The sequence below is a fragment of the Erpetoichthys calabaricus genome, chromosome 5 (genome assembly GCF_900747795.2).
Source record: "Erpetoichthys calabaricus chromosome 5, fErpCal1.3, whole genome shotgun sequence".
NCBI classification, from domain to species: domain Eukaryota; kingdom Metazoa; phylum Chordata; class Cladistia; order Polypteriformes; family Polypteridae; genus Erpetoichthys; species Erpetoichthys calabaricus.
In genome coordinates this window covers 41965994-41988593 of record NC_041398.2, presented here as the reverse complement: position 1 = coordinate 41988593, position 22600 = coordinate 41965994, and the positions used below count along the sequence as shown (strand labels likewise).

General features: G+C 41.2%; 1 protein-coding gene across 9 annotated transcripts in view; it reads left to right on the top strand.

The window, feature by feature from the left end:
* The window catches only part of dysf (dysferlin, limb girdle muscular dystrophy 2B (autosomal recessive)), a 311739-nt gene that overhangs the window by 79560 nt on the left and 209579 nt on the right, over nt 1–22600 (top strand). For all 9 annotated transcript variants that reach the window (XM_051928469.1, XM_051928467.1, XM_051928471.1 and 6 more), the window contains exons 5-6: nt 2521–2635; nt 4982–5172. In XM_051928469.1, the coding sequence (XP_051784429.1) occupies nt 2521–2635; nt 4982–5172 (306 nt within the window). The remainder of the gene's footprint in view (nt 1–2520; nt 2636–4981; nt 5173–22600) is intronic.

The following is a 22600-nucleotide window of genomic DNA, read 5'->3' as shown; positions in this document are numbered from 1 at the left end:
TGAGAATTTTTGTTGATGGCAACTCCTGGTATTGCACGGGTAGTCTGTTGTGAAGAGGGTAAACAGGAAGGGAGGCAGGACAGTTCCATGAGGTGCTCCAGTATTACACACCACCATCTCTGGCACACAGTCCCAGAGCCTCAGCTGCTGACTGTTGGTCAGGTAGTCCATGATCCTTGAGATTACAGGTATATCAAGATGTACTGTCTTGAGCTTTTTCCCCAGTCGATGAGGCAGAATGATGTTAAAGGCACTGGAGTAATCAAAGAACATTATCCTGACTGTGGTGTTGGCTTTCTCCAAGTAGAAGTAGGTTCTGTGGAGCATGTAGATTAGAGCAGCCTCCACAGCTATATGTGTCTGATAGACAAACTGCAGAGGATTCAGATGTTCTTAAAGAAGGGGTTGTAGCTGTTTTACGACTAGTCTCTTAAGGGTCTTCATGATGTATGAAGCGCAAGCAACTGGTCTTAAGTCCTTGGGATCACCGGAGTACACTTTCCTTGGTTCTGGGACCACACAGGATATTTTCCATAGCTGGGAATCCTTCTGCAAACTCAGGGAAAGAAAGAATGGAGAAAGATATAAATAATGATAACAAAGAAAGTGGTAAGTGAAAGGATCTGTAGCCAAACTCAGAATTTCCCTAAAAAACATTCAGAATAAACGTCACTTTTTGCTTCTAGTTAAATTTGTGCCATTGACGTATTAAGAATGGTGTTTCGTTCGGCAGCAGCAACTTTCCATGCACTGGGCTTCCTGTGTAAGTGATATGTACACATATGATGTGTCTTCATATGAAAAATATGCAGCACAACATATTTTGTCTTAAAAAAATATTTCACTCCTCTGGGACAATATAAAGAAGAGGCAAAAATAAAATATATTTTACCAGTGTTGTACAGATTGCCTGCTTTAAACAGCTACAGAAAAGTATGAATGATGATCTAGAAAGCAGAACCCTTTGTTTTACATCCAAAAAAAACCTTTCAATGCCCAAAATAGCATTTAGTGAGTGTCAAATTTTGGAATTGTGAAATAAATTTTAGCATCAGTTTCGCAAAAGTGTATGCTTATTGAAAATTATCTGGTTCTCTCATCACTAGTAAGAAATCAAATAGCAATAATTTGAATTAGATGCACCCAAACAGGTGCAAATGATAAGAACATCTTTAGAGAATAACTTGGAGGGTTCGAGCCTTAAATAAACATCAAGAAAAACTGTAGTGCAATTTGGTCTTAGAAATTCAGGTGTGTGGCTACACCATGCCAAGATCAAAATAGCTCTTTGAGGCCATTAGAAGAAAGAGCATTGATGCTAAAAAATCTTGCAGTTCCAAGCAATTCATTTTCAATCATTCAACTGTCATCTACAAATGGTGAAAATTTCAAAAAACTGCCAATCTATACACGTTTAGTCCAATGAAATTCAGCCTCAAACTAAGAGAAAGGTAATATGGGAAGTCTCCAAGAACCTTAGGAGACACAAGTGTTACCCCAGTCAAGTTGAAAGTGTCACGAAACACATACATATTTTGTACATACTACACAGTATATACATTGTGACACATTGCTACTCAACTCCCAGCCTAGAAGTATTCCCAGACATACAACAGAGTTCAATCAAAACAAAAGTTAGGTAGATAAAGACTCCAGAGAGTGTATAACAGAAAGATGGGGTAATATGCAATAAAATAACATAGACCATGCTCCTCAGTAAAAATACAATCATCTTCTTTCCTCTTTGCTTTACTTCATACATCTGGTCACTCCTGCTTCCTCCTGGCCAGGTGAGCCCCTATCTTCTTTTTTCTCCTAAACTCAAGTTCACCCAACTGACCGTTTCAGAGATTCTTTTAAAAGTTGACCCTGGAAGAATTCTGGGGCATTAGACATCCAGCTGAGAAGTTCTTACAAATTGCTCAACACCCTGCCTGCGAGAAGAATGCAAATGGCCCGTTAAAGGGCCAGGCGCCCATAAAATATGACCCTTGGATATGATGTCTTGGTAATGGTCCAGACCAACTCCTGTATGAGTTTTTGGAATTTATTCTGAGATGTGGATGATGCCAACTCTCAGCAAGCCCATGTACTCTGTTTCATTTCTCTTCTGTCCTTCACAACCTTTACAAGTATTTAAGTGCTACTGTACTTCATATATGGTAATGTTTTGCATATTTTTCCTCAGCATGTGCAGTTTCTACAGGACTAGCAATATATATATATATATATAATTAATATTAATTAATAAATTAGACTTTTTAATGAATTACAATTAATAATCAGTCTCGATCAGTTAACCTTTACTAATATAGTCTCCTACCCAAAGATGGCACCATCACAAGGCACCTTTCAAAGAACATGAGACTCCAGTTGGATTCATGATCATATTATTCATCTTCCTAGAATGATGTGCTACTAAAGCAGCTCTTGGTTGTAGGCACATAAATTATATGCTAAGGTCATCTTCTGGTGGTAAATTCTGGAATAATTTTGCTCTGTTTGTGACCCCCACGCCAGGCTACTATCCTTCTTCAGATCTCCTACATCCCCCCACCTGGAGCAGCACCAGTGTTTTCCCCTCCTGCTCCGCCTGAAGCTCAACATGGCCCTATTGAACTCGACTCTGTTACTGGTAAGGGCTGCTGTGAACTTCGGTTTCAAATGCTATAACTTCTGCATCTTGGCCATGGCCTTACTTGCCCTTTCCTTATTCTTTACAGTGACATTGCAATATGTGGCCACTCTTACATCCTCCTTCCCATTGATTGTAAAGATGATGATCATAATAAATCTAAAGTATTTGTGTAGTCAGTTAAGCCAACATGTATCAAAAAATAATTTAGCCAATCTTTAGTTAATACTGTTCCTAAAATCAACCTCCTTGAATGATTTTACATTTTGTTGTACAACATTAAACCACAATGGATTTAATTTAGCTTATTTGATTAACAGAAAAACACTCTTTACTTTCAAAGTGAAAACCGATCTGTGAAAAGTGGTCTTAATTAATTACAAATATAAATGTAATGGTTTATTTATTTATTGTAATGGTTTTGTCTGCTTTTATAAGCATGGGAAAGAAACAAGAAGTGTGTGAGAGAGGAAACATGAGTTGCCATGAGCTTTGAAAGGGTCTAAATGTGGAGGACGTGACGTCTCCACTGACCTTACTGTCACCCATTTCCTCCAGCTGTGTAACATCTGGAAACAATAATGCAAAATTATGTAAGAAGAAAACCATTGGTTCTCTGCACCCTATGTTTTAATTAACTTAATTTATATGTCGCCATTTAATTTATTTAATTAGATAGATAGATAGATAGATAGATAGATAGATAGATAGATAGATAGATAGATAGATAGATAGATAGATAGATAGATAGATAGATAGATAGATAGATAGATAGATAGATAGATAGATAGATAGATAGATAGATAGATAGATAGATAGATACTTTACTTTAGTAAGTGATTTACAAATCAGGAGTTAAATGACAGTTTAAGTAGCAGTCACATAATGAGTAGGCAGTGAGGATTAAACCAGTAGCCACGTTTGTTACACTCCAATACCTTTGCCACTGGGTCATTGTCTCAGTTTACTATTTATTGTGTACATTAAATTTGTATGCATGCACTTTACCAAACATCACTCCAAGTGAGCCTTGCTGCTCATTAGAACAAACAGCAAACAAAAAGGAAAAGCTTAATGCCCTAATCTGTGCTCTAGCACTGAATTATAGTGCCCTCCTCTGTCCTTAGCTTACATAACAATCTCCTGTCATTGGGCCCTCCTACAGAGTGACTGGCATTTTTTTTCTATTAAAATTTTTCAACAGTACCCAAAAAAGTTCAGGTTTGCAAGAGGCAGCATGGGCATTATGAGAAATATTAAACACCCCACATACAAATATATCATTTTTTGATTCTGGATCTTTCTGCTGGCAAATTTTATAATTCATCTATCCATTTACTGAAGAGTGGCACTGTGACACAATGGTAGCACTGCAGCCTCACAGCAAGGAGACCGAGGTCCATGTTCCAGGTCCTCTCTGCATGGAGTTTGCATGTTCTCCCTGTGTCTATGTGGGTTTCCTCCCACAGTCCAAAGACATGCAAGCTTGGTGGAATGGTGATGCTAAATTGGCCTGTGTGCTTGTTCAATCTGCAATGAACTTGTGCCCAGTCCAGAGTTTGCTCCTAACTTATGCCAGGGTCCAGAGTTTGTTCCTGCCCTATGCTATCTGGGATAGGCTCTAGCACCCCCCACAACCCTGGTCTGGATTAAGCAGGTTAGAAAATAATCTCACTTAATCTAATTTCATGGTGACAGGGAGCCATTGTGCCCTAACAACTCCAAGCACAAAGAAAGATTTTACCCTGGACAGGATGTCAGTCCCTTGCAGGACACAATCATACCTACTCATTTATCCCATCCCTCTAATGTCCAAGAGGAAAAACTCAGGAAATGATAAATATATTTTTCTAAATAGAGTGAAACTATAAATGAAGACCTTCATTTGGTACCTTCTAGTGAGCCATAATAGAACTTGCAATTGTACTCAGTGTGGCAGTCTGCTGGGGGCTTATGCCCAGCTGGGATGCCAGGAAGGACCGGGAGAGGGATTATACCTCCCCTGGGCCACGAGAGTGCAGCTGCCCTGGTCTGTATGGGGGCCACGGGAACCAAGCATTGAAGCTCAACCCTACTGGGGCCCTTGGCCACCACATGGGGGTGCCCGGAGGATTGAGGAGCCCTGAATGGCAGCATTTCTGCCACACCCGGAAGTGCTGCCAGAAGGAATACCAGGGACACCCAGAGTGCTTCTGGTGCTCATGAGTACTTCTGCCACACCAGATATCACATTTTCATACTTCAGATGAAATTCAGTCTTTGTGATTTAAAAAACATGAAGATATGAGCATCTCCTTGTACTCCTCCCTTTTGACACTGTGTCCTTAACTTATGCCACCTGGATAGATACAGCCGGTGAAGAAGAAACTGAAGACCAAGCTGAGAGCATAGAAGAGGCAGAGCCAGCAGAGGAAACACCACCACAAGAGCCGACAGCCCCTCTGCCTAAGAAAACTCCTGCAAATGGCGTGCAGGGGATCAAGAAGAGGAGAAAAACCCAAAAGCAGCCCCTCTCCAACAAGCCCCAGGACTTCCAGGTGGGTCTGCTGGCATGCTAGGTTTTCTATAGGGAGTGCTGCCTGCAGCTTAGTTTGGAATGGATATATAACACATAGAAAGTAAAAATGTTAAGTCTGAATACACAATGGGTGGTCTGAAAATCAAAAGTTCACCTTATGAGAAGGTGTTTGGAGTCATAGTGGACTCGACTTTATCAACTTCCAGGCAGCGTTCAGAAGCCATTAAGAAGGAAAACAGAATGTCAGGTTATATAGCACGATTTGTGGTGTACAAGTCCAAGGAGGTTCTGCTCAACCTTTATAATGCACTGATGAGGCCTCATCTGGAGTACTGTGTGTAGTTTTGGTCTCCAGGCTACAAAAAGGACATAGCAGGGCTGGAAAAGGTCCAGAGAAGAGCGACTAGGCTGATTCCAGGGCTACAGGGGATGAGTTATGAGGAAAGATTAAAAGAGTTGAGCATTTTCATTTTAATCCAAAAAAGATTAAGAGAAGACAAGATTGAAGTGTTTAAAATTATGAATGGAATTAGTACAGTGGATTGAGACTATTACTGTAAAATGAATTTATTAAAAACATGGGTAAAAAACAAGGGTAAATTTTGCCCAACGTTTTTCTTTATGCAGAAAATCATAGACACATGGAAAAGGTTAACAATTAGTGTGGTAGACAGTAGGACTTTGGCGGCTTTCAAAACTTGACTTGATGTTATTTTGGAAGAATTAAGTAGTTGGGCAGAATGGCCTGTTCTAGCCTGGATTGTTCTAATGTTTGAAAGTTGTATAAGTGGCTACACCAATTGATGGACAAAAGATGAGGATTTGCCTTACTATAAGTGGTCAGAAATTTAGGAAATATTGAAATTCAGCATTAGCCATGTTTAATCTTTTATAAGAAGGCATTAAATACTACACCATTAACCCTTTCTAATATCCCAGCACCGTTCCACACAGAGAAGGAACCCACACAATGTGCCAGTCTATCATCAACAGACACTCATTCACCCTAGGAGAGTTTAGAGTCACAAGTCAACCCAATCTTCAAAAATTTGAGATGTGGGTGGAAATTAGGGGACCTGGAAAAAATACATATGGCATGAAGAAAATGCTCAGTCTCCCCACAGACAGTGACAGAAATCGCGAGCAAGTCATTGGAGCCATGATGCCGCATTTCTAAATCACATCGCCATTGTGCTATCCAAGAAACAAAATCACAGGTCATGTAACGGAGCGCTGTTACTACTTTCTTTAGAAAGCAATAAGGAACCTTACATTACATAAATGTCACATACTGATTTAAACAGTGTCTTACAAAGTGCCTTACGAGGAAATTAACAATACAAGAGCAGTATGATATACTGGCCATCCATCAATGTAATAATATAGCTCTATCACAAGGTTCTTTACCAGCTCTTTATTGGTTCATCCTTTTTACTTTTATCATTTTTCATTTTTACACATTATTTTGCATAGCAACAAAGTAGTTTGCAAAGTAATTAAAGATATAATTCTGCATGCAGGCTATCCTTCATTATATACAATCCCTAACTTCAGTGATGTGCAAAAGCTCTTCATGAATGCCATTCAGTACATTATGTAATTTTAAATATATGTATTTCATGCACTTTTTAATACAGCTTTTACATCATTGCAAGGTGACACAGTGGTTAGGGGTGCAATCTTAAATATTATGAGAAAATGTGATGTATTTTTTTCTTCATTTGATATAGCTGATTTAAAGTTAGAAAATAATTAGAAACTCAAGTTAACATGCATCTTACCCTTTTTGTAAAGTGCCTTATAATATTTTCAACAACACCACTACAAAGTGCTTTCCAAAATGCCATTTTTTCCAGTCAGAAATTTCTCTACAAGAAATTAAAATGAGAACGCTACATATTTATTGCTCTTTTTTATATAATCCCATAAAGTATATTGGACAACACTACGACAAAGTGCTTTCCAAAGCATTTTAACATTACCACCTTTTTTCTTTATTTTACATAATTCCTTTTAAGTCATAAATTCTTCTACAGTTAAAACCTAAACAATCTGACACAAGTGTCGCTGTTTTTCATACAATGTCTCACTACAGCAAGCACAAATTGCAAACTCAGAAAGTTATTTACAGAGAAGATAGATATAGTCGGACTCACCTCGATGCACAGCTTGGACTCTGGAACCAATCTCCTTGAGAGGGGCTGGACTCTCTACCACCCTGGAGTTGCCCCCAGTGAGAGGTGCCGAGCGGGTGTGGGTATACTTATTGCCCCCCGACTTGGAGCCTGTTCATTGCGGTTTACCCCGGTGGACGAGAGGGTAGCCTCCCTTCGCCTTCAGGTGGGGGGACAGGTCCTAACTGTTGTTTGTGCGTATGTTGCACCGAACAGCAGTTCGGAGTACCCACCCTTTTTTGAGTCCCTGGAGGGGGTGCTAGAGGGCATACCTTCTGGGGACTCCCTCGTTTTGCTGGGAGACTTCGATGCTCACGTGGGCAATGACAATGAGACCAGAAAGGGCGTGATTGGGAGGAATGGCCCCCCCCCGATCTGAACCCGAGCAGTGTTTTGTTATTGGACTTCTGTGCTTGTCACGGATTGTCCATAACGAACACCATGTTCAAGCATACGGGTGTTCATATGTGCACTTGGCACCAGGACACCCTAGGCCTCAGTTCGATGATCGACTTTGTGGTCGTGTCATCGGACTTGCGGCCACATGTCTTGGACACTCGGGTGAAGAGAGGTGCGGAGCTGTCAACTGATCACCACCTGGTGGTGAGTTGGCTTCGATGGTGGGGGAGGATGCCAGTCAGGCCTGGTAGGCCCAAACGTGTTGTGAGGGTCTGCTGGGAACGTCTGGCAGAGCCCCCTGTCAGAAGTAGCTTCAACTCCCACCTCCGGCAGAACTTCGACCACATCCCGAGGGAGGTGGGGGACATTGAGTCCGAATGGCAGCTGACTGGAGCTGTGGCCGTAAGGTGGTTGGTGCCTGTCGTGGCGGCAATCCCCGAACCCGTTGGTGGACACTGGTGGTGAGGGATGCCGTCAAGCTGAAGAAGGAGTCCTACAGGACCCTTTTGTCCTGTGGGACTCTGGAGGCAGCTGATAGGTACCGGCAGGCCAAGCGTAATGCAGCTTTGGTGGTTGCTGAGGCAAAAACTCAGGCATGGGAGGAGTTTGGGGAGGCCATGGAGAACGACTTTCGGACGGCTTCGAGGAGATTCTCATCCACCGTCCGGCGTCTCAGGAGGGGGAAGCAGTGCAGTGTCAACACTGTATATGGTGGTGATGGTGCGCTGCTGACCTCGACTCGGGACATTGTGGGTCGGTGGGGGGGAGTACTTCGAAGACCTCCTCAATCCCACTAACATGCCTTCCAATGTGGAAGCAGAGCCCGGGGACTCAGAGGTGGGCTCCCCCATCTCTGGGACTGAGGTCACCGAGGTGGTCAAAAAACTCCTTGGTGGCAGGGCCCCGGGGGTGGATGAGATACGCCCGGAGTTCCTCAAGGCTCTGGATGTTGTAGGACTGTCTTGGTTGACACGCCTCTGCAACATCACATGGACATCAGGGACAGTGCCTCTGGATTGGCAGACCGGGGTGGTGGTCCCCCTCTTTAAGAAAGGGGACCGGAGGGTGTGTTCCAACTACAGAGGGATCACACTCCTCAGCCTCCCTGGAAAAGTCTATTCAGGGGTCCTGGAGAGGAGGGTCCGTCGGATAGTCGAGCCTCGGATTCAGGAGGAACGGTGTGGTTTTCGTCCTGGTCGCGGAACAGTGGACCAGCTCTACACCCTTAGCAGGGTCTTAGAGGGTGCATGGGAGTTTGCCCAACCAGTCTACATGTGTTTTGTGGACTTGGAAAAGGCATTCGACCGTGTCCCTCGGGGAATCCTGTGGGGGGTACTCCGAGAGTATGGGGTACCGGACCCCCTGATAAGGGCTGTACGGTCCCTGTACGATCGGTGCCAGAGCTTGGTCCGCATTGCCAGCAGTAAGTCAAACCCGTTTCCAGTGAGAGTTGGACTCCGCCAGGGCTGCCCTTTGTCACCGATTCTGTTCATAACTTTTATGAACAGAATTTCTAGGCGCAGCCAGGGCATTGAGGGTGTCCGGTTTGGTGGACTCAGGATTGGGTCATTGCTTTTTGCAGATGATGTTGTCCTGTTTGCTTCATCAAGCCGTGATCTTCAGCTCTCTCTGGATCGGTTCGCAGCCGAGTGTGAAGTGGCTGGGATGGGAATCAGCACCTCCAAATCCGAGACCATGGTCCTCAGCCGGAAAAGGGTGGAGTGCCCTCTCAGGGTTGGTAGCGAGATCCTGCCCCAAGTGGAGGAGTTCAAGTATCTCAGGGTCTTGTTCACGAGTGAGCGAAGAATGGAGCGTGAGATCGACAGGCGGATCGGTGCGGCATCCGCAGTAATGCGGGCTCTGCATCGGTCTGTTGTGATGAAAAAGGAGCTGAGCTGCAAGGCTCAGCTCTCAATTTACCAGTTGATCTGTTCCTACCATCACCTATGGTCATGAGCTATGGGTAGTGACCGAAAGAACGAGATCGCGAATACAAGCGACTGAAATGAGTTTCCTCCACAGGGTGTCTGGGCTTTCCCTTAAAGATAGGGTGAGAAGCTCAGTCATCCGGGAGGGGCTCAGAGTAGAGAGCCGCTGCTCCTCCACATCGAGAGGAGTCAGATGAGGTGGCTCGGGCATCTGATCAGGATGCCTCCTGGACGCCTCCCTGGTGAGGTGTTCCGGGCACGTCCAACCGGGAGGAGGCCCCGGGGAAGACCCAGGACACGCTGGAGGGACTATATCTCTCAGCTGGCCTGGGAACGCCTCGGGATTCTCCCGGAAGAGCTAGAAGAAGTGGCCGGGGAGAAGGAAGTCTGGGCATCTCTGCTCAAGCTGCTGCCCCCCACGACCCGACCTCGGATAAGCAGAAGAGGATGGATGGATGGATGGATGGATGGTTATAGCAAACACTATTGCAAAGTCAGAAAGTGTTGTATAAGAATTTTTAAAATGAGAGCTTGACATATATATTGCTCTTTTTATATAGTACCTTAAAGCATATTCTGGAACACTATGCCAAAGCGCATTTAACATTATCCACTTCATTCTTCATTAAAGAAATTTAAAATGACAACTTGATATACTTATTTCTCTTTTTTATATAGTGCCTTGTGATATATTGAATGATGCTATGACAATGTGCTTTCCAAAGCAGTTACCAGCTTAACATTTTTCTTTTGGGTGATTCAAGTGCTGCTGCTTCACAGTAAGGAGACCAGGGGTCCTCCATGTGTGGAGTCTGCATGTTCTCCCTATGTCTGCATGGGTTTCCTCGGGTGTGGTGGGTTTCTCCCACTGTCCAAAGACATACAGGTTAGGTAAATTGGTGATGTTAAATTCGCCCTAGTGTATGCTGGGTGAGTGTGTGTGTGTATGTGTGTTCATGCCATGTGTCCTATGATAGCTTGGGATAGGCTCCAGCCCCTCCATGCAACCCTGGTCCGGATTTAATGGATTAAAAGATGACATGACCTTTTTCTTTATCTTATGTAACTTTTTTTAAGTCATAAGTGTTTTTAAATTAAAACTTTAACAACTTGACAATTAAAACTTTAACAACTTAACATTACTGTCTCATTTTTTCAAGCTACTCACAGAGAGAACAATTGCAAAGTTCTTTATAAAATGATCAACAGCGTTTAGAAATTTTCCACCCTGAACCATATAGAAGACAGCACCCTCTGCTGGCTGTTTTCATACACAATATTCCAAGCGTTAACTGTGTACTGATGGGTTGATTAACAATATTTAGGATTTAGCTTCTTTTTTTTTTTGTAAATAAACATCTTGTCCCATGTGCTCACAAAGCATGGAGTGAGTGGTGTGCTCATCAAGCAACTTGTGCATCTGCCATGAAGTTCTGTCAGATTTAATTCAACATCTGTTTTTCTTGATTCTATAGTCTGTAGCAGTTCAACAGCAGCTGCTCTCAGAGCCATTAGTAATCCTAAGGATCAGATTACAACGTCTGAAGTCTTACTATAGAGGTTCCACTCCAGGGAGCTTCAAACAAGCCCACTTGCTGCTCTGTTAAACAAAATGTAGGCAGCTGTCGTTTAGTCTGTTGTGCAGATGACCTTCAACCGCAGAGCTAATACTAACTGTTTAATTCATAGAGGGGCCACTTGCCTTACATCTTTCCATATGCTTGATATAACTTGACATGACCTACATGTACAGTTTCTCTTTATAGATATGGAGGTGCAATCATATAACATTCCAGTGTAACGCCCCAGGATAAAAAGGTCAGAAATTTTGTGGCTTCTACTCTGCAGAACTGATTCACCTTAGATCCTCTTGTGAGGCACCAAGTTCAAACTGAATCTTTTTTTCTCTCATTTTAAGGCTATTGCCTTTGTATGGATTTGTTTTGGTAGTGTTTTTTACTGCAGAATTTCCTGATTCTTGTTGTCAAAAGTACCTTTTAAAATTAAAATTAATTGACTAATAAGTCATACCAATATTCATATTATTGTACTTCCAGAAAACTGTCACTTGCCACAACTTAAATGGCAAAAGTCCATAATAAATAACTTTCACTTTCTCTGTTTGTGGTTCAGACATGGTGATGGACTACTTTTCAATAAATAACCCAAACACACTTGCCACAATAAACCAACCAATTCAATTTATTCAAAACATAATGGTAATATAAAATATTTAAGTATTTATAGATGAAGGACAATAGCAAACAGTAGAGAAAAATCTATGCTAGCTTATTTTGATATTTTTCTCTCCAATAAAGGCACACAACTTAAGAATCCTATTTCCACAATTCTTATTTAAAGAATTATGTGACATAGTTTGATATTTCTCTCCAAAAGAAAATGGCACATATCTTATGAATTCTGATCTTTCCAATGTGGGCAAGATGGATAAGATCTTTAATTGGTTATTAAGTTTCTGTCACCTGCATTGTGATGTTGGCATTGATTTACTCACAGTTTGTCTTCACAGGATTTCCCTCCACATGCTAGCTTCTCTGTGTCTGTGTGTGTTTGCATGCGTGAAATCCTACTATGAATGTTCTAAATGAATTTAGAAAGAGAAACATATAACAGCGATACACTTATCTTTAACAAACTTCATTTCTTTTCAGTTATAGTTTTACCAATACTAGAATATTTTAGCTCTCTCCATCCTAACCATTAGGTTGCAGTCAATAGTTCTAGGAATCAAATCAGGTGGACTTATGGTTTGGTTCTTGTAAACTCCTGCTTAAACAGAATTCACATCATGACAGATAGTGGAATCATATTTCTAAATCCGTCTTTTCATGGTGCCAGATAATGACAACGTGTTGCATGTTAATTATCTCTCAGAAGTAAAAATTTCACCGTACTCTGTACACATGACAATATCGGCCCAATAAAACAATAAATGTTGGTGACCAAAGACCACCAGTAACATAAGGTACTTCCAATAGTACAAATATTGCCCAGGAGGAATGCCAGAGGTTAGTGGTTGTAGTGGTGGATGGGATTTTGTATTGCAGAATAGCTGAGGGGTCTCCCAAGCCACTTTGATAGTATGGCACATATATTGCAAACATATGATGACAGAAAAGCTGCCCACCCCAAATATGTTCTATTCTGGAAAATCTCTGCAATACAATGGTGTTTACTATAACCCAAGAAAAACAATGCAGTTCACTGACACCTACTACAACTGTACTGTTCTTCACATCCTGTTTATGCCTCAGAGCTCATTGTGTCCCGAAACAACCTCTCATCCGCTCTTGTGTGGAGCATCTCATGTGTCTGCAATACACAATGCCCACTGATTAGGTCGTCTGTCTTTAAATCAGCCCTTTACTGACTTCCTCCACAGTAGCCTCAAGGATTCACTAGTCATGCATACAGGGAGCACAGGAACAATATGAACAGTAATAGAGTGAGAAGCTGTTTCAGAGCCTGAAGTTGCTTTTTAAATTAATAGCACTGATTTGTTATCTATTCAGTCCTGCCTGGTGATGGCATAAACAGTAAAAGCAGATGCATTTCTCAATATTCCAAACAATAAACAGCGAACGTCCACAGTTTTGGAGTATACTACTATATTGCCAAAAGTATTGGGATGCCTGCCTTTACACACACATGAACTTTAATGACATCCCATTCTTAATAAATAGGGTTTAATATGGGATTGGCACACCCTTTTCAGCTATAACAGCTTCAACTCTTCTGGGAAGGCTTTCCACAAGGTTTAAGAGTGTGTTTATGGGAATTTTTACCATTCTTCCAGGAGAACATTTGTGAGGTCAGGCACTGATGTTGGACAAGAAGGCCTGGGTCGCAGGCTTCACTGTAATTCATCCTAAAGCTGTTATATTGGGTTGAGGTCAGGGCTCTGTGCAGGCCAGTGAAATTCTTCCACAGAAAGCTCACCCATCCATTTCTTTATAGACCTTGCTTAGTGCACTAGTACACAGTCATGTTGGAACAGAATGGGGCCATCCCCAAACTGTTCCCACAAAGTTGGGAGCATTAAATTGTCCAAAATGGCTTTGTATGCTGAAGCATTAAGAGTTCCTTTTACTGGAACTAAGGGGCCAAGCCAAACCCCTGAAAAACAACCCCACACCATAATCCCCCCTCCACCAAACTCTACGCTTGGCACAATGCAGTCAGGCAAATACCATTCTCCTGGCAACCACCAAACCCAGACTCATCTATTGGATTGTCAGACAGAGAAGCATGATTCACTCCAGAGAACACGTCTCCACTACTCTTGAGTCCAGTGGTGGTGTGCTTTACACCACTGCATTCAACGCTTTGCATTGCACTTGGTGATGTAGGGCTTGGATGCAGCTGCTCGGCCATGGAAACCCATTCCATGAAGCTCTCTATGCACTGTTGAGCTAATCTGGAGATCACATGAAGTTTGGAGATCTGTAGCTATTGACTCTGCAGAAAGTCGGTGACTTCTGCACACTGTGCGCCTCAGCATGCGCTGTTCCCGCTCTGTGATTTTACATGGCCTACCACTTCATGGTTGAGTTGCTGTTGTTCCCAATTGCTTACACTTTATTATAATACCACTAACAGCTGACTATAGAATATTAAGTAGTGAGGAAATTTCATGAATGGATTTATTGCACAGGTGGCATCTTATCACAGTACCACGCTTGAATTCACTGAGCTCCTGAGAGCTATCCCATTCTTTCACAAATGTTTGTAGAAGCAGTCTGCATGCCTAGGTGCTTGATTTTATACACCTGTGGCCATGGAAGTGAATGGAATACCTGAATGCAATGATTTGGAGGGGTGTCAAAATACTTTAGGCAATAAAGTGTACCTTGTAATCCTTGTAATACAAGGAGACATGACCACATCTACTGTCAGAATATGTCATAAACCCAAATGCCACAAGGATTGCTGATGAGCAGCAATTGAACCAAATCTACCATGAACATGAACTCCAGGAAAGGCCCAAGGAAAGAATCTACTGGTGAAGAATCCACCCGCGACTCTGGTAAATTAACAGTCTTAATTTTCTTATACACAGTCAAAAGTTTATAGGACAACCAAGCAAAAGAACACTGCTCATTTAAAAATCCAAAGAAAGAGGCAGAGAATTACGGTAAAAGGCACAGTACCCTGAGAAGACAGGCAGTAGCAGTGGCAGCTATATTGTGCCAGCCAACAAGTGCTTGGTCCTCATTTACTGTGTTAAAGGAATTGGATAGCACTAAAAAAATGTATTACTGAGCTCCCAGAAAGATTCACAAAGTTAGTGCATCACTGTTTTTTTTAGTGTTTTAACAGAATTCAGCTTACTTTGGGTGGCTGTGTTGTCCTGAGAGCACCAATTACTCACCTCACCAGCTAACAAATTTCTAAACGAGGAACCTTCTATCAGTTATAATTAACTTCTGGCTGACAGAATGACGAGGTAATATAGTTGAATTTTACTAATTTATTATTTTGGTGAACAGTAATAGATAAGATGCTCTGTGATTAAATGGCACCCTCTCCATTTTATACCAGTTCTGTAATGAAAGACACTGGTGTCTGCAGTCATAAATTATCCAATGTGTGCACAAAAAAATGGATAAGTGGACAGAACAAACAAACAAATGTTTTGAATTGTAGATAATGAGCATAAAATGTGCATTCGATTGGTTGGTTGCTGCATATGCTTTACCATCATCAGGCAGGATTTAAGTGAGGTCTTGTGTTTTCAAGACTAAATCTTGACCCATGTCTGTGCTATATACTCTAGTGCAGGGGTGTTCAAACTTTTTTCACTGGGGGCCACATACAGAGAAATATACGAAGGGCTGGGCCACCCACTAGTGATGAGGTATATTGCCTCACCACTGGTGTATTAAGCTAGCAAAATCAATCAAATATAGGCAAAGTATGCTTGATAATTGAATATGCTTAAAGAAAAAGTAGCATCACACCTCTCACATTAATAGGTTTTCATTTATTGTATTACAAAGTGCTCTCATCACATGCAAAAATCGAGTAAAAATCAAAAGTACAAGCTTTATCTGACACTTGATGTTTTAAGTTAGTTAGCTGACAAATCTTCAGTTCGCCACACAACTGCATTTCTGTACAAGCAAACGTTGAATTCCTGCATTTTCTCAGGGCACATTATTCCTGCGACTTTAGTGAGGCACTGTTTTATGAGGTCACCATCTGAGAAAGGTTTCCTGTGATGGGCAGTGAGTTGTGCTACTTCATAACTGGCTAATGTGGCATTTTCTTGTGTTTTGTTAGCATGGAAAAAATACTATTGTTGAGCTAGCAGGCTAGCTGCCATTTGCTTAACTTTCTGTTCTCGCTCGGCACCAGTGTAGGACGTGTAGGTCGGATATTTGGTTTCATAGTGTCGACACACATTATACTCTTTCATCACTGCAATAGTTTCATTGCAAATAAAATAGACACACTTGCCCTTCTCTTCTAGGAAGAAATATTAATTTTCCCACCATGTCTGAAATTTTCTACACTCACTTGCTATTGTACGTTTCTTTGGTTCTGCCATTTTTAGGCCAGTGTCATCAGGCTTTGTGGTGTGGTAAGTGACTAAGGTGTTAGACTCTAAATTACAGGGGTGTTGATTCATTCCCTGTTACTGGCTCACCGTGTGACCATGTATAAGTCATTTAACTCATTTCTGCTTCAGAAGTAACAGGCACTTGTGACTTCTGAGTCACTTTACATAAACGTATCAACTGAATAAGGAGATAATGCTAGAAATAAACGAAAATATTACAAAACCAGGGATGTGCAATATGTGAACACATGAATCTTTAGCCTACTCAAAATCATACAGACAAATACATAAATTCTATATACACAGTCGTTGAGTACGGGAATGACACAGTCCAGAAATATGAAAAGTTGGGATGCTAGCCAGGTCATCCCATTTAATTTCAACAAAATGAAAGCAAAAACCTTGAATGGTGGTGCAATCTCAGTAGTGAGATGAATGAAAAAAGAAAAAGCAGCCTTGATAAATGAAAGTTAGCCCTCTTTGGCGCTAGTCTCTGTTAGTAAGGGAGCTCCATTTTATGGTTATCTCAGGCTGATAATGGAAGCCCTCATTCCCTCTTTCTGGTAGACCCTGGGTTTTCTAGTGCTCTGACTGGAAGGGTTGGAGTCAGTTGCCCTCATGGGGCATATTCTCAGAGCTGTGGAGGAAAAAGGAGGTGACATGGTTGGCATCAGTGCCACCTGTCATCCTGGGATTGTATGATATACCTATCTATCTATCTATCTATCTATCTATCTATCTATCTATCTATCTATCTATCTATCTATCTATCTATCTATCTATCTATCTATCTATCTATCTATCTATCTATCTATCTATCTATCTATCTATCTAGTGTGAGATGGTCTTGGGTGCAAATACAGGTTTATTTATACAAATTCCTTACAAAAAGGCTTTTTGTAATTATAAATACAGGCACAATACTCATCCTCCCCTTTTTTCTTTCTCCTTCCATTCCTCCAGGTGAGGTTTGTTCTGTTCAATCCAAGTCCAGCTTGCCTGAATGAAGTCAAGCGGCTTCTTTTATCTTGGACCCAGGAGTACTTCTAGTACTAGGGCATAGCCCATTGGAAGTGAATCATTGCAGCATAACCCGGTAGCACCCACAGAACCCAAAAAGGCTGCCTCATGGGCTGAAAGTTCCAGCATGCCTTTCAGGTGTCTGTACAGGTAGCAAAGAAAAAAAAGTTAAAGGTTATTTCAGCACTGAAAAGGAAAGAAGGTAAAAAGCACAATGTTTTGGCTGTATAGCCTTCATCAGGCATACTTCTCAACTATACTGCTAGGTATCATACACCTGCCATCTGGTTAATCTTTCCTGATGAATTGTGTATTTCTGGCTTTTATTCTACAATCACGTATGCGACTTGGGTGATTTATTTTTTTTCCAGACTACCATGACAAATTTTCAAGAGACAATAATAACATTTTTTAAAGCTGACAGATTTGTTACATTAAACTGCTGAGGTGCCTACAAGAAAGAATCAGGAAAAAGCTTCTGAGGACATGATGCAACCAAAAGTGGATTTTGCACTATGACACCACAACTGTACATATTGCTTTGTCAGTCAAAGAGCTTTTTACCAAAAACAATGTGCTTTTTGCGATATGTATAGCATATATACTGTATATATCAGGGGTGTCAGACTCCGGGCCTGGAGGGCCGCAGTGGCTACAGGTTTTCATTCTAGCCTTTTTCCTAATCACTGACCAGATTTCACTGCTAATTAACTTGTTTTCCCTTCATTTTAATAGCCCTGTTTTTAAGGATTCAGTCCTCTGAATTGATTGAATTGATTTGTTTCTTCATTAAATGGCAGCCAAACAGAAATGAGACGTGAAACGAGCCAACAGACGACCAGCTAAACTGGGATTTCAAACTCCAACCAATTTCACTCCAAACAGTCTCTTAATGAGAAGCTGATTCTTGCTGTTAATTAAGCCCGTTATTTAATTCAATGGCTTGTTGCTGCTCTCATTTCCAAATTTGTTGATTTTTCTGTTTTTTCTAAGAACACCGTCAAAATGTTTTGGTGACCTGAGAGATCAACCTTACTGAGACCATCACCTTTCTTTATTTTCAGATATTGTGTGATGGGCACAGGTGAGCTGGTCATATGGTGGCTTTTTTGATGTCTCATTATTGTTTGGCTACTAATTAAGGAAGGGTCTGAGTCAAGTTAATTAAAACTAAAGCAAAAGAAGTTAATTAGCAGTAAAAATGGCTCACTAATGAAGAAGATGGTTAGAATGAAAACTTGCAGCCACTGCGGCCTTCCTGGCCTGGAGTTCGACACCTGTGATATATATAATATACTATACTACTGTAAACACTAGAATGAACACAGCAAGAGTTTCTCACTAATGCAATCCCTTCATTTTTACAACACTAGTGGTCAGATTCTGGCCAACATTGTCAAACATACAGTCAGAGAAGTGACACAGGAAAGTATTTGGTACTGGTTAGAAGTAATACAATAACCAATTAACTCTGGAAAAAACTACTGGTGTTGTGTTGCAGTAAAATCGCGCTCTGTGCAGTATGTGTGCTTTAATCTGTTTCTTATGTACATTTAGGCGTATTTAATGTAAACAGAAAACAATGAGGACTTTATTTGTATTTTAATAATGCATCAGTGCCCCATGAAAATCCAGTACCACTTATTAAATTTATCCTGAAGCTGGCCTTGCTTCACAGTTCACTTAAGAATGTATTGTAAAGGAGAGTGTGCATGGGTGAGCGTTCTTGCCAGTTTGGGACAGGGCTCCTTACCTGAATGGGAGGACAGACCTTCAAAGGCAAAAGAAGAAGGTTAGCCAGGAAGTTGGTAGAAGATGCCATTTTGGATGTGGGTATGCTGTCATCCTGCCAGGGCTGGACTGAGGAACAATACCTGGCCAGGAGGTGAGTGTGATGGAAGAACCTGAGGAGATAACCAGTCAGAACTACATGCTCCTCCAATATGTTTGGTGGAAGCATTCTTATGTACCACTTTCAGTATGGACACCTACAAGGCACACTGGAAACTGTAGTCCCATTAGGCAACCTTGTTGGGTTCTGGGGGTGCTGTCATAGGGTGCTATGATGCGACCCCTGCTTTTGGGGACTTCTACTCAACCTGGAAGTGCTTCCTACAGGCTGTGACCTAGTACCAGAGGTACTCCTGGGTCTAAAATAAAAGAGGCTGTTCAGCCTTATCCAGGAAAGACAGAGTCAGGAGAAGAGCTGGACGACACTTTCATAGGAGGAGTGAAGGAATAAAAGAGAGAGAGAGAGAGAGAAGGAACATACATAATTATACAACATGTGAGAAGCATTTGTTAGGTTTTTTGGTTAATAATACAAGTAGGTAATTAACAGATGTCAAAAGAGTCTTGTTTGCAGTGCATATTTATTTTGTTAATTAACTTAGTAAAATTAATGCAATTCAAATTATGATACATTTCCACACGGTTTTAGATAATAAGATTTTCAAATAACTTCCTGTTAATAGTAAGTAGGCAAATTCAAAGGAGATAAAGGAGAAAAGGTTGAAGGAGTTAGTAAGAGGAGACAAAAAGAGTGACAAAGAGGGAGAAAATGGACCAGCCACCTTACCAAAGAGACATTACTGGTAACCTTAATTTAGCTTGGTCCTGTGTGGTGAGATATTTACTATGTTTCAGTTTTTTTGTACTGTCTCCTCCCTTAACCCTTCTGCGATTTACTGCATTTTGTATGTCTTTTCTTGTGTATAAGTTGGCATTTTTGATTTCATTTTGGGTTCATGCTCAGCTCCCTCAGGCCACTCAGTATAAATATATGTTGTTGGTGGTCTTCTGTGGAAGCGTTGGTGCGAGTGGGGCTTGTGTTCATGCCTTTTGGTGTCCTGTCGCCCGGACTGCTTTATTAGTTCCCATCCCAGTATAGTCAGAAATATCCTCAGTTCATCTTCTCCTCTGTCACCCTCTGCTGCACTTGTTGCATGTTACATCTTTGCAAATGTTAATTAACATACAGCATTTGCTCTTAAATAGCTTTGGTCTTGATTTCTAGTCAGACTGTTTTACTTTTATTTTCTTTTGAAGGGTTTGTGCATTATTTTCAGCTGCACAGGAGCACAACATGTTATGGGTGAAGAATTGAAGTTGCAGCAGGCATGATGTAGCACAGTCAGACAGTATGGAAAACATTAAAAGGCTTTGTATCTGCTAGTAGTAAATTAGTGAACACATTTCTTAATAAGAAAGGAATTACACAATAAAAAAGGAATGTTTATAAATTTGTGGGGTCATTATCACCACAAGAGTAAAGTACTGGGAAAGTCTTATTTGTATGTGCTGATTTGCATGTATACTAGTTAAATCAGGTACAGCACCCTCAAGGTGATGAACATTTGCATTAGGAAGAAAGTGAGAGTAAGAAGCATATTTGAAAGGTGGGGCACTTAAAAAGATATTGCGTACATAGTTGAGTAAAGAAAGAAAGAAAGAAAGAAAGAAAGAAAGAAAGAAAGAAAGAATATTCTGTATGATATTAAACTTTTTAGATTTTTTGGAGGTTTGCTTTGAAGAGGTCTGCCTCAATAGACATACTTATGCAGGAAGTGTCAGCTATCCCAACTCATGGAGCTAACTAGCTTGCATTATCTCAGAACATCGGCAGATCTTGCCCAGGTGTCCTTTAGGAAGGTAGTGTGCATCCAAAAGTGGTGTGAGCAGAGGGTACAGTAGCTAGACAAAAACTGAGAAACCATAATTAAAGTCAACCATTTGCCAAACTTGAGATGCTAAACAAAACTCATGAAAGAAAATGACTTTCCTAATATGCTGTAGATGACATAATGGGTGAACAGGCACCTCAAATGGGATGAAGAACAACATTTGACCTGGCTTTAAAGGACAGAGCGTAAGGACAGCATGGATGGAGGTACAACCCACTTGTGATGATGTTTAATTCTTGTCCCAATCAGAGACAATGTTTGATAGGGGGTAGAACGTCTTTGACACAATCCCAGGTTGGATACCCACAGGGTTGCATGGGGACCTGTACGTCTGAAAAGCAGCTCTGTTTGGGTTGTCAGTTTGTCATGTCAGTTTTATTTGACCTACACATGCTGGCTCTTCTGAAGGTGTATATTGCAAACATAGATATGATATGTGGGAATGTAATTATGTAGTTGTATGTGTGTGTTAATTGATAGATTTTTATTGTTTCTAACACTTGTTTATTTTTGACTTTTTTATAAAAATTTTCCTTTTCCTTCTTTAATATTTTTTGTTTGTTGTTCCAAAGTCTATTGCTCTGAGGATGCACTTCACCTATGAAGAAAAAAGCAGCTGTATCTGCAAACATTTTCCTGAATATTTACTATGAAAAGAACTAAATAGCAATGCCCTGCATTGTTTCTTCATCATTTAATATTACCTGCACTGTACATAACTTTTTTTGGCAATTTAAAAGATGAAAGGCACAGTATACAGTTAACTGAGGGGTTAGGCTACCATTGTTTATGTGCCCTATTTGCAGAAGCTTGTGCTCCAATTTTCAAAATTACTTTAGTAAGTTGTTTTAAGATCTGTACAGCGGTGTAGCCGTTAGTACATTGTGTGATTAGTGTTTACATTTCCTACTCATGTCTCTGTGGGTGTTTCAGTAGGTGTTCTTTAAGAATGCCAATGTTGATATGTCGACAATTGATTGGCACCTTGTTTTATCAACACTTCCTTGTATATTGTAATTATATTAAAATTAGTACTTTACATTTACAGTTTTCCATTCTATTTTTTATTTGTTTATGAACTGAGTTTTCAGTCACCAGACTACTGTGGATGTCAATGGGTGCCAACGAGCCCCTAACCACAGACACAAACTGACACCATTCAGTCACGGCTTGTATTGTCATGGATTTTATTGCCCCAAGTACCTTATATATAATGCAGTATATATATGGGTGGTGAATCCTTCTATTTTATTTCTCTCTCCCTGTTCCTCATGGCGGCACCCATGGTATGTAACAGAGCTGCACCACAGGACTATACCTCCCAGCATACCTGTGTGCTGAAAAAGAGAGCAGCAACATAAGAATGCTGCCCTCTACTGTATCAGCGAAATATAGGCTCCAGGATGGCAATCTCCCCCATTCCCTTCATCATTCTGGCCTCCCTCTCTAGCAAGGGATCAATTCTTGACCTGGTTGGGATGCCAATCCATCATTGATCTACCACTCCAGCCTCTCTGCCTGGCAAGGGGCCACCTTTCTCTCTGGATAGGATGCCGGAAGATCCCTTAGGATGCTTACAATGAGGTTATGAGCTTTGGTGTGACGTTGCTAAAAGTGGTAGTGCTGCTGCTTTGCAGTAAGGAGACTGTGGAAGATCGTG